This window comes from Gobio gobio (genome assembly GCF_949357685.1).
Source record: "Gobio gobio genome assembly, chromosome: 8".
NCBI lineage: Eukaryota > Metazoa > Chordata > Actinopteri > Cypriniformes > Gobionidae > Gobio > Gobio gobio.
The window spans coordinates 14335478-14347944 of NC_137114.1; the positions used below are offsets into that span (position 1 = coordinate 14335478).

At 37.5% G+C, this 12467-nt stretch overlaps 1 protein-coding gene across 1 annotated transcript; it reads left to right on the plus strand.

The window, feature by feature from the left end:
* Positions 1-217: 217 nt before the first annotated feature.
* LOC307130079 (olfactory receptor 51I2-like) lies at positions 218-1135 on the plus strand (the record flags this gene model as incomplete). Its single annotated transcript, XM_079822951.1, has 1 exon — positions 218-1135. The coding sequence occupies one exon, from the start codon at positions 218-220 to the stop codon at positions 1133-1135; it is 918 nt and encodes a 305-aa protein (XP_079679077.1).
* Between the last annotated feature and the right edge of the window lie 11332 nt (positions 1136-12467).

Consider the following 12467-nt stretch of genomic DNA (forward strand, 5'->3'; position numbering starts at 1 on the left):
AATTAACTACATGTACTCACTATAGGGTTAGAGTTAGGATTAGGTTTGGTTTAAGGTTTGTGTGTGTAATTATGCATGCTTTATAGTATTTACTATTTCATTACTACATTAACTATATTAACTACATGTTACATGTGTAACAAGGACAAAACAATATTGTTTGGTAACACTTTATTTCATCCTCAGGTCAATGAATCCATCCTTTGCCTAACGGAAAATGGAAAATGGAACATATTTTTACTTGATGTTGTTTGATAATATTGGGTACATACGATATACTTTCTTAGGTTTGGGAATTGTCCTATATTGTGCTATTTTATTATTTAATGCCTTTATAATTCTTGCAATTTTTCTGGAAAGGACTTTACACTTGCCCATGTACATTCTGATTGCATGTTTATCCATCAATTCTGTGTTTGGAACAGCTGCTTTTTTCCCAAGGTTACTGACAGACTTGCTGTCTGATACACACTGGGTTTCCCGTGAAGCATGTCTCTTACAGGCTTTTGTCATTTATTCATATGCATCAAATGAAAATACAATATTAATGTTAATGGCATTTGACAGATATGTAGCAATCTGTAAACCTTTACAATACAACAACATAATGACTCCCAGGAAATTATCTGTTTTATTAGCTATAAGCTGGATTTACCCAATGCTTTGTGTCGGTATTGCTGGTATTTTAAATGCCAGACTGACTATGTGTGGTAACAAACTGTGGAAAGTGTATTGTCACAACTGGGAAATTGTCAAGCTTTCTTGTTCAAACACTATTATTAACAATGTTTTTGGCTTTTTCATACTGACCACAACTGTTATCATGCCTTTAAGTTTTATATTATATTCCTATGTTAAAATTCTTATTATTTGTGCAAAAAGCTCACCAGAGTTCAGGAGAAAAGCATATCAAACTTGTATTCCACACATAGTGATCCTTTTAAATTTCTCGATTGCTTTTTTTTGTGAGGTCACTTTGAGTCGGTTTGTGACTCTGAATCTCCCTATAGGCCTGTCGATTATTCTTTCACTGGAATTTCTTATTGTACCACCCATCCTGAACCCCCTTGTTTATGGTTTGAATTTTCCTGAAATTCGCAAAAAAATTATATGTATTATAAAAGCATCCAAATAGCTGTTTTTATGTTATAGATACTATACAGTCCCTCCAGAAAAACGCGATTATGCGATCGCGTGATTTAACGCATAATCAGCCAAAGTCCACATATTCATGCGGGGGCCGCATTTTTTCAAATACGCCGCACTTTCGCCGCATAAATTGCCTATTTCCGCGTGCAAAATATGCGGGGCTATCATGATTTCATAATCCCCGCATTTTCGTTGCAAAAAAAGTCATATATATTAGCAGAAAGTTGAAAAATTTTCGTTTACTTCACACAAGAGCCGCCATTTCCGCCTATTGCCATGGGAACGTTTTGAAGTGACGTGATTACCCGACGCGAACGTCATCGAAAAGCTTCAAACCCCGTGGAGAAACCATAGATACCGGTGAAACCATGATGAAGCACAAACTCCCATTGGCCAACAAAAATAACAGCAAAAGAGCAAAGCAGTTTCCCTGTGTGCTGACTGATTTCAAAACACAGCATCATGAAGCTTTGAAGCGTTATGAATCAATGAGTCGATTCAGCGGTTTGAAGCGTTCTGAATAAATGAGTTGATTCAGCGGTTTGAAGCGTTATGAATCAATGAGTCGATTCAGCGGGTTGGATCGCCAAAGTCACGTATTTCAGCAGTTTGACACGCGATCCGAATCATGAATCGACTCGATGATTCATAGCATCATGATGCTGTGTTTTGAAATCAGTCATCACTATATAAGTCGTTATTTAGTTTTTTTTGCACACAATAACTATTATCGTCGCTTCATAAAGTTATTGTAGAACCACTGTAGTGAGATGGACTTTACGACGTCTTTAGTATGCTACCTTTTATGGGTCTTGAGAGTCTACATTGTGCCAATGGAGGCCTTTCTGAGCCATCGGAATTCAACTAAAATATCTTAATTTGTGTCCAACAACATAAAGGGAAGTCATTAATGACAGAATTTTCATTTTTAGGTGAACTAACCCTTTAAGAGATTGCACTTTGCACTTGCACTTCAAATGTCTGTTTTGTATAGCGACATCTGTAAAACAGGAAGTTATTTATTAATTTTTTCAGAAGTTGTAGCATATTCCTTTTGTAAAGCTACAGAACTTGATTGACTAAATGTTTTGTAAATTTGAGCCATTATTAAGGTCTTCAATAAAACAAGATGAGAACTTAAATATTCCGGCACTTTCTGTGATGTAGTGCTTTTTTTCTCTTTCTCATCAAACCGCAGTTTTTGCAAGTTCCCGCAATTTTATCGCATAAAATTGCATAAATATCCCGCATTTTTCATCGCATTTTTTAAGAAAACGTGCCGCATAATCAAGGATTTTTGCCCGCAACAATCACAAAAAAAAGCCGCATTTTTCTGGAAGGACTGACTATACAAGGCTGCATGTCTCAAAAGCTTTGTGAGCTAAGTTTATCGTATGCAATGGAGGCAATGGTTCTATGATCTACTTAGGCTTACAATATTTTTGGGAAACACATCACAGAATGTTTATTATATTAATCCAAAAAAATCACTGTTTAATCAAACATTGTTTTATCTCTTTCCATGCTTATAATGATATACATTACATGTTATGAGTTTCAGCCTGTAAATTTAAGACTGTCAGTAAATCTTTGCCACAATTTTATATTTATTGTAGGCCTATACATATGATGTATCATTTAGTCTGGCTAAATGAGCAAACACTTCCATTCCTGACATGGGTCAGACCCATAGTCACCTCTCAGAGACAGACATTGCCTGTATCATTAATACCAGAATAAATGCACTTAATTTAAGAAAATAATTTCCCTAGTTGTTATACAATAAAAGGTAGGGGATTGTAAAATTCACCCTTTTATATTAACTCTTTCCCCACCATTGACAGAATTTTCTGAAAAGTCCTTGCTTAAACTGTAATGCTAAGATAGAAGTTGTGTTTTATTACACAAATTATATTATTCTGTGATTTTAAATAAGTAGCTATAGGGCCAGATTTACTAATCAGGGCAAATTAGTGTGAGAGCACAATTCCAAAAAAGCACCAAAGGGAGTGGAAAGTTCTGTGTGTTATTTACTGACGACTTGCAAATTGAAGAACACAGATGCAGCCGGATCATTTTAATAATGACCAAAGCATAATCTACCAAGAGCAGCGCAAATTTGCATATGGTTTAAGAAATGCTTTTTTGGGTGATAAATAATGACACAAATACCAGTAAATTGATGAAATAAGAGCTACTATCATAGACCATGTCATAAACCACAGGCTATAATACAGAGGGGCTGGTGAACGAGTACAGCCAAATCTCAGCCGGGACACTGTGGCATCCATTATCCAGATTGTTCAAGAAACCAACAGGTAGGATATTGCATAAGGGCTTCTCCTACTGCAAAGTGTAAATAATTGTACCATGTATTACAGTGACTGTGTGCCTCTGGTCCCTAACTGTATTTTGTCTGTCTAAGGATTCAACGTCTACCTCCCTCAGGGGGCAGAGGAAAGCTCCTAAATGACGAACAGGCATTTGTTATTGTCAACATGGTGATTGCTGATAATGAAATAAAACTGAAGGGCATTCTATAAAGCTACTCTGAGATGGGTCATTCATTTTTTTGTATTGAATTTCTGCAGCAAAAGAAACAAAATGCATGCATTTACTAAACCCAACAAAACAAAAATATGGAGAGTCTTCAAAAGACACGCAATCTATGATCAATAAAATATACTGTCTATTGTATACGGGCAGACCTGACACACACAAAAAAATAATGCAGTTTCTGTAATTCCATCTAGTGTTAGTGTTTTTTATAACATTGTGCTATGATTGACTAAATGTTCCTGTTGGAAGAGAACATGTGTTAGGGTTTTGGTAGACAGTGTATTGTATTAGTGAATTATTGTATTTTGAACATTTGTTTTGGAGTTTAGTTTACAATGTGGATTTTGAGCATGAAATTAATCGTTTTGGCAATTGCGTGATGTAGGTGTGTTAGTGTGTTAAGAGTTAAGGAAATTTGTTGAAGTATTGAAAAAATTGTCATTGCGATTGTAAAAAACTGTAATAGAAACTAGTGAAAGAACCAAACAGTAAAACTTTGATAAAAAAATGTTGTAATTACTCAAAAAAATTCAAACGTTCATTCGCCTTAAATTTTTTGTGTAATTAGAATGAAAGTGTAATTTTATGTTTACAGCACTCGAATGCTTTCATTTATTTTTGTCAGTGCACTCAAATATTTTTACTATGATCCCGTCTGACGTCATGCACGTGCATATGTGCTCCTCCTTCAACTGGCCGTTGCGTGCGGGTTGCGAAAAGACACCATGTTTCTGTTACTCGGCTGACTTGCGTCAGAAAAAAACACTTGGAAAAACTTGCGCTTATTTGAAAAAAATAGCGCAGGAGAAGATATTTAGCGATCTGGATTGGAATTTGCTGTGGTTTTGCATTGCCTGAGGACCTTTGTGAATCGTGTCATGCAGTTTTCTGAATCTGCTGCTGATGACAAACTCTTCTTCATTGTGCTGCCTGCCATTATAATCATCTTCTCGCTGTGCACTCTAATCTGGTAAATTACCTTTTTATTTTCTACAAATGTATTTAGTGTCTAAGTGTTACATATCTGTGTTTCTGTCGTGTTGTTTGCTTTGGTCACATGTTCCTTTGTCTATGTTTCCCGCCACTTTCTCTATTTCCTTGGTTACCCTCGTTGGTCTAGTTCTGTTCAGCTGTTATGTTATCCTCATCTGTATCACCTGTGCCCCTCGTTAGTCAGTCATCAGTGTTTGTATTTAGTTCACTCTTGCTTTGTCCGGTCTACGTTATGTTAGTGCTGTTTGGTGTTCTGGTCCATGTGAAATTAAATAAAGCCTATCTTTGTGGAAATCCCGAATCGTACATGCAGACTAAATTAAGTGATCACAGACAGGTTCTTAAAGCAGTGTTTCCAGACTTTAAATTCCGAACCAAGCATCATTATATCGAACACTGCCCAGAACTGTTCAAGTGTTTTGGGCCTCTGGTTAATCTATGGACCATGAGATTTGAAGGAAAACACCGCTTTTTCAAAAGGGTCATACATGACACACAGAATTTCAAGAATGTCTTGAAAACCCTGGCTACCAGGCATCAGAACATGCTGGTGTATCACCTGAATGCACCATTGTTTTTCAGACCCCACATACAGGTCTCAAGTGTTACTACTGTCCAGGACAGACAGCCAAAACATATACAGTACATCAAAAGTCTCCATTGATGGCACAGAGTATGCAAATGGAATGTTTGTTTCTGCAGGGCAGGCAGGAGGACTTCCAAAATTCAGCAGGATTGAAAATATACTGCTTGTAAACAACTCTGCTTCCTTTCTTTGCAGAAACTACGAGTGCTGGTACAGTGAGCATTTAAGATCATTTGAGCTGACATTTCATCAGACATCTCTGTGCATCAACTGTCGGAACTAAGAAAATATCTATTCTGATGGGAGATTTGGAGGATTAAACACATTAATGAATGGGAAACTACAGAGTCAGTCACCTAGAACAGTTTGTTGTTAGAATAATGTTAAAGGGATAGTTTACCAAAAATGAAAATTATTTTTTACTAACCTCATGCTATCCCACATGTATATGACTTTATTTCTTCAAATAAACAAAACAGATGACTTTTAAAAAAATATACCGTCTCTGTGAGTCCATAAAACACAAGTGAATGAGTTTCAGGTTAAAGTTAAAAGGTCAAAAAGCACATATAGCAATGACCTTAATCCATAAAACCTCAATGGATGAATAAATGTCTTCTGGAGCGAAACAATAGGTGTGTGTCAGGAACATTTTAAAATTGTAATCTTTTTTTTTTTAATCTATAATTATGTGTTCATGAGAGGGTCAAGTTCATGCTTGATGTATATTTAAGCATGTTGTGAGAAGTGCACAAGAATATCAATGTTTGTGCAAGCTTCTCTATGCGTTACATCATGCTTCACACCATGTACAAACATCTGTATGATGGTTGACTGAAAGTGATGCTTTAAAGTAAAAAAAGTTACAATTATAAAAAATGTCTTAGACCAATCATCTTACTCCAGAAAACAATTATTTAACTACTGTTATTGTACGGATAGCGTCATTATTGCTGTATTTGCTATTTGAATTGTTAACTTTTCAAAACTTGTAATATATGGACTCAAAGAAATTGATTTGTTTTTCTAAAAATCTTAATTTGTGTTTTGTCCAAAGAAAAACATATTCATATGCATCTGGTATGGAATGAGAGTAAATGAGAGTTTTCATATTTTTGGTGAAACCTTCCCATTTCTATTTCTTTCTATTCACAAATAACAAACTCAATGATGCATTCTTTATTTTCTTTTAAACAGTAAGAATGTTAGCTCAGAACTTCCTGCTTCACGTCCATATCTCATCAGACATTGTGAGGAAGATGACTCTGTCTTCTCGTCCAGAATCTGTGAATGAGTAAAAAACAATGATAAAAGAATAGTTTAAGCTAGACTTTGACTTTAACCTATCTTATGAAGATCCAGATTTTGACGGACAGCTATGTTCCCTTGTAGACATTGAGGAACTTCCACAAAAGGCTGTACTAAAAGCTGTACGATCTGAGATTGATACAAGTTCAGTAGCATCAGATGACACACTAATATTGCTAATATACTAATATACGAAGTAGAACTGATACTTGGTGAGGGAAATGCAACATATGAAAAAACAGTGAAGACTCTCAAGTTATCCAGGGGACAAAAGCACAACATTCTTGAGACACTTGCATCCAAAATGCATAGTTTCAAAGCATACCCGAATGATAAAGAACTTTCAATGGTAGCAGAAGCACTTGTCACCATGCATCCTTGTCTAAAAGAACCAGTATCTCAGACTGGGTGGTATGTTTGGAAAAACAATCGGAAGTTTAAGATGGGGAATTTCTGCACTAAATTGAGTCAAGCTGGATTTCATGAAGTCGCTGTAAGTGGCCTCAAGGCTCATTCCACACATACATATCCACACACACATACACACCTTTCTCTTTATGTAGCTTTTAATTAAACTATCCCAGAAATATATATGGTGATCCCTTGGTATATGAATGTTTCAACACAAAGTATGTGTATGTGTGTGATGTTAAAGTCATCTTAAATGTTTGTATTAATGTGCAGAAAAATGTATAATGCTTTTATGCCGTCAAACCGAAGTGTGTTTGATATCTAAATGTTTCTCTCTCTTTGTCTTAATCAGCGGTGCACGGTATATGATTATAAGATGCATAATTAATACATTTAGTAAAACTTAAAAATGAGTCGTTAAACGGTGACAAAGAGAATCTTTCCCGCTCAGAATTCACCCTCTGGATTGGTCAAGTACCAAGGAGAGGCGTGGGTAAGTTGTCCTCAAGACACAGGACAGAGTTTCCTTCTGTCTTCTTCTCTCTCGCATCTTCCTCCTGTCACGTAAGCGTGACTCAAAAGGGGCTCCGGCCCCCGAGCCCGGGCGGCTCAACCAAGCTGGTTGTTTCCTTTGAAGATCGGCGCGCTCCGTGACTCAGCCGGCGGCGAGTGCTCCATCGCAGCGCTTAAGGAACTTCCTCAGCTTGGAAGAGATGAACTTTCCCTTCCAATACACTTGCTCGTAACAACCTTTAAATTTTCCCGTGGACAACGCTCCGGAAGAACCAAAAGGAGAGAGAGCTTCAGCTCATGAACGCTCTGAGAGGACGCACACGCATTCTTTTATACTCAGCACAAAGAACCATGCAAGTATAAATTCTATCAAAATTTAGATGCATTTTAAGATTCAAACCCCTGTTTAAGGTGATAATTGTTCTTGCTGGCTCTAGTGGTTATGTTTGTGAAAGTGTCAGATCGGACCCTCCCATTCCTCTGTCCTTCCTCTATTTCTATTCTTTCTTCATTTTCTTTCGTTACTCTCGTTATTCTGTATATACATGTATTCTTCATTGTAGTATGTGATCATAGCATCAATTATTAAAACCATTGTATCCTTGTTTGATTGTCATCGTGCTGCTCACAACACATAAGTCCCTTTAATGTTTAGATCTTGCTACAAGCTCTTATAAGGATCTTTGAATGCTTTAATTAATATCATAGTTCGGAAAGTTTATCCTTTGTGGCCAAAGGGGTAACCTTCCCGAAGATTTGGTAGAAAGAATAAGACTTTGTGAGAGCTGATAAAGATTGTGTTGGTTCGTTAGACGAACAGACCCGATTTGAATTAATTCTTTAAAGTTATTCTGTAGCCTCCTGATTTGGCATATATATTTGTAGTTAATTGCAATCCATTGTTGTTAACTGTGTATATATATTGTACAAATACTTAGGCTGGGTATTTCCCTTTTGTGTAATTTAGAGATTTATGATTTGATCATAACCCTTTGTGATTAATCATAGGTAACTAAATATTAATGCCCATAATTCCCTATTGAGCTAATTTTAAATTAGAATTTTTAATTTAAGAACATATGTGGCCTAGCCATTACAGTTCTATTTAAAGGAATAGTTAATCCAGAAATGAACATTTCCCATTAATTTACTCTCTCTCTGGCCATGCAAGATGTAGGTGACGTTCTTTCTTCAGTAGAGCACTAAAGATGATTTTCAGCTGAACTCATGGTTCTTGATTATTCAAAAAATGCAGGTCAACGGGTGCCATCAATTTGCGTGTCAAAAAACATAAACAAGCAACACAAAATTAATACCTCAAGAAATCTTGAGCTCCAGATTTACCCTCTAGTTACAGGTTTTTAATAAATTAATTAGAAATGTTGATATTGTATGGGGTAGAATGGTTTGGAATAGATATAAATATGTTATGTTGAATTTGCGACACAACCATCTGTTAACATCTTGAACTTGAGTGCTTTGACTGAACGGTTTAAGCCTTGAAGGTCTAAGATTGGACGCAACCCCCCATCCTTCTTGGGAACCAGGAAGTATGCTGTAATAGACTAACTCCCTCTCTGGAAGAGGAACATGTTCTATGGCCTCTTTGACCAGAAGAGTTTGTAGCTCTTGTGACAGTACGTGCGCTAAAAAATCTGGCTTCACGGAAGTGGAGACCACGGCGTTGAAACGCGGAGGGTGCTGAATAAACTGGATTCTGTATCCTTTCTGTACTGTGCTGAACACCCATGGAGAAACGCCTGGCAGAAGTCTGATAGTGGTATTAACTTTAACAAGTCCCGTGTCCTGGATAATAGAAGGATTTAGACACGGAACATTTAACTTTTCGCTGGAAACCGCTGCCCCCCGAATCGCCAGAGGCGGCGGAGGTGAAGAGGTTTCGTGAGGGTAGCGGGACGGTGTGAGCAGATTTTATTTGACGTGCCCCGTCCCTCGGGGGGCTACCCCCACCAGACTGGGCGCAAGACCATCAGGACTTCTTCTTTTTATTAATAATGGTCCTGAGGTCCCCCTTGGGAGGCAGCTGAGGGCGCGAGCAGGTCCCCAATCTTCAAGAGGGGGATCGCAACTCGCCACGCTCTGCATTTTCACCTCCCTAGCTCTTGAAGGTCCAGGGAGAGGTTGGGTGGCTGACAGCCCCTCCCCTTGAGTGCGGCGAGAAAGAAACTGCGTAAACGCTTCCTCATGTTTTTTGGTTAACTGTGTCACCAAATAAGCCCGTGGAGGACACTGGGGAATCTAAAAGGAACACTCGCTGTTTATCTTTAATTTCTGATAAATTCAGCCACAGATGCCTCTCTGTGCTCGCCAAAGCAGACATAGAACGGCCGGTGGCACGGGCCGTTTGCTTGGTGGCACGAAGAGACAGATCTGTGGCTCGGCGTAGCTCAGCGAAAGCATCGCCATTGATAGTTCCATTGATGCTCATCAGCCAAATCGAGCCCCACGATTACATTGCGGGTGCGGACTGAAAGAAGCCAAGACGAGCACGCAGCATTTTAACTGTGAACAGCTAACAATGCAGGCACTCGCCTGACTCCAATGCAGCGACCGTGTCCTCTTCCCCGAAACACACAAAGCAGTAAGCGTGTGTGTCCATGTCTGCCATAGGACGAGAGCATGGAGGAACACAACGTTTACATTACTCACTCATTTTCAAACTGATTGTGGATTTCTTTTAACTTGAACTCTTTCACTGATGTAAGAACAGAGGATGAAAAGAGAAATCTACACACTGCCAGTTGAAAACTAACTCCTAACCAAGATCTCGAGTTGAGTTTGAAAGATTTGAAGAGTTTTTAGAGAGATATTTTGCTTGACGCACACCATACATAGAGTGGTCTGAAAACAAAAAGACCTGAAGTGAAACAGCTGGAGCTCATCTATTTATAGCCTCGTGCAGCAGGTGCGCTGATGACATCACCAGCCAAGGCTATAATTACCTCCGGGTCAATTTAATTTAATTTAATTTGACATACTATTTCAACAGCTGGTCACGATAAGACGTTCCCCAATAGCTCTAAAAGATAGCGCAGCGTTGAGTGAAGCTTTTGAAAGAGAACTCAAAATAAAATCACATGAGATGATCTTGTAAAACATTTTAGACGCATCATCTTCCGATTTGAAATATAACATGGTCAGACATGTGGCTTTAGCTGTAGTGCATTTCTAGATTGCTACAAGGCCAACTTCAATTTTATTTTCATAAAGATATTTCATACAAATACATTTGTAATAACTTGACCAAACTTTGAAGCTTATTACAGTATAGCTATTCTTGATTATGAAAATAATTATAATTTTGACTTTACAGTAAACTGCCAAGTGTCTGATTTCAAATGAGACTTATGCTTTTATTGCAAAGGATTCATGAACTGTATCTTTTTTAGTCTGAGTATGCCATTTCTTAGGATTTTTTCAGAAGCAGGGGTGCAGGCTAACAGGTTAAAGGGATAGTTCACCCAAAAATTAAAATTCTGTCATCATTTACTCTCCCTCAAGTTGTTCCAAACCTGTATGAGTTTCTTTGTTCTGCTGAACACAAAAGAAGAAATTTTGAAGAATGTTTGTTACCAAGCAGAGCAACCATTGACTACCATAGTATTTTTTCCCCTACTATGGCAGTCAATGGTTGCTCTCTCTGCTTTGTTACACATATTCTTCAAAATATCTTCTTTAGTGTTCAGCAAAACAAAGAAAGTAATACAGGTTTGGAACAACTTGAGGGAGAGTAAATGATGACAGAATTTTCATTTTTGGGTGAACTATCCCTTTAAGGGTTAAATCCTACATAGATCGATAGACCCCCTGTTGGCTGTGTTAAGACATGACTTTTGCCATTTAAAAGACAAACACAACTGAGAACAAGGTGTATGAATCTAGTTCCATATCCCGACTGACACTACATATTATGTAAAAACTTATTTCAACTAAAATACCTTTCATTAAGCTTGGTACATACTCCACAAGAACAAAAAAATGTGTTTGTTTACTCAAGGTGACAGGAACAAGAACAAAGTTTGTTCTGGCGAGGACATTCCATACTTCACGAGAAAAGCAGGTGCCGAACTGTTACATTTCTGACCAATCGCACAATAGTCTCGGACACCCACAAGAAAAAAAGTTCTGTTCAGATGATGTGTCGAGAATTTTTTTCTGTTCTTGCGGAGTATGTAATGGCCTTTAGTTATGTCTGTGTTTGCCCACCAGACTGCACATTTTCAGCCAACACAAGTTGTGGTGTTACATTCTTACATCTTCAGATGTCATTTGAAGCAAAGTGTTCAATAGCTTGCGGTTATCAGTGAGTTTTGAGTTACATGAGTTTTACCCACGGTGCCACGCTTGTAATGTGTTTAGTTAAGGAAAACTTCTGGGGTGATGCTTATGCAAATCAAGCCACAGCTGAGAGGTCTTCAGAGACATGTTTTATGCTATAAAAAAGCATGTATGGTGACTCTTCTAAAACATAGCACACATAGGCTAGACCTAATTCTCTGCACATTCACACATTCCTTGAAGATAAAGCGATGGTAATGTAAGATCGTACCACAGAAGGTATTTCTGGTAATGTAATTTAATGTAGCCTACATGAATTGCATGAAAACAATTGGTTACACATTAAGGTTAAATTTAAAGTGTCCTTGTTACAATGTAATGGTGCAGAGTAATATTAATTAACTACATGTACTTACTATAGGGTTAGAGTTAGGATTAGGTTTGGTTTAAGGTTTGTGTGTGTAATTATGCATGCTTTATAGTATTTACTATTCATTACTACATTAACTATATTAACTGCATGTAGCATATATAACAAGGACACTAAAAAATATTGTTTGGTAACACTTTATTTTACAATGTAAAAATCACATGAACTGTGTCTACTTTCATCCTCAGGTCAATGAATCCATCCTTTGCCTAACGGAAA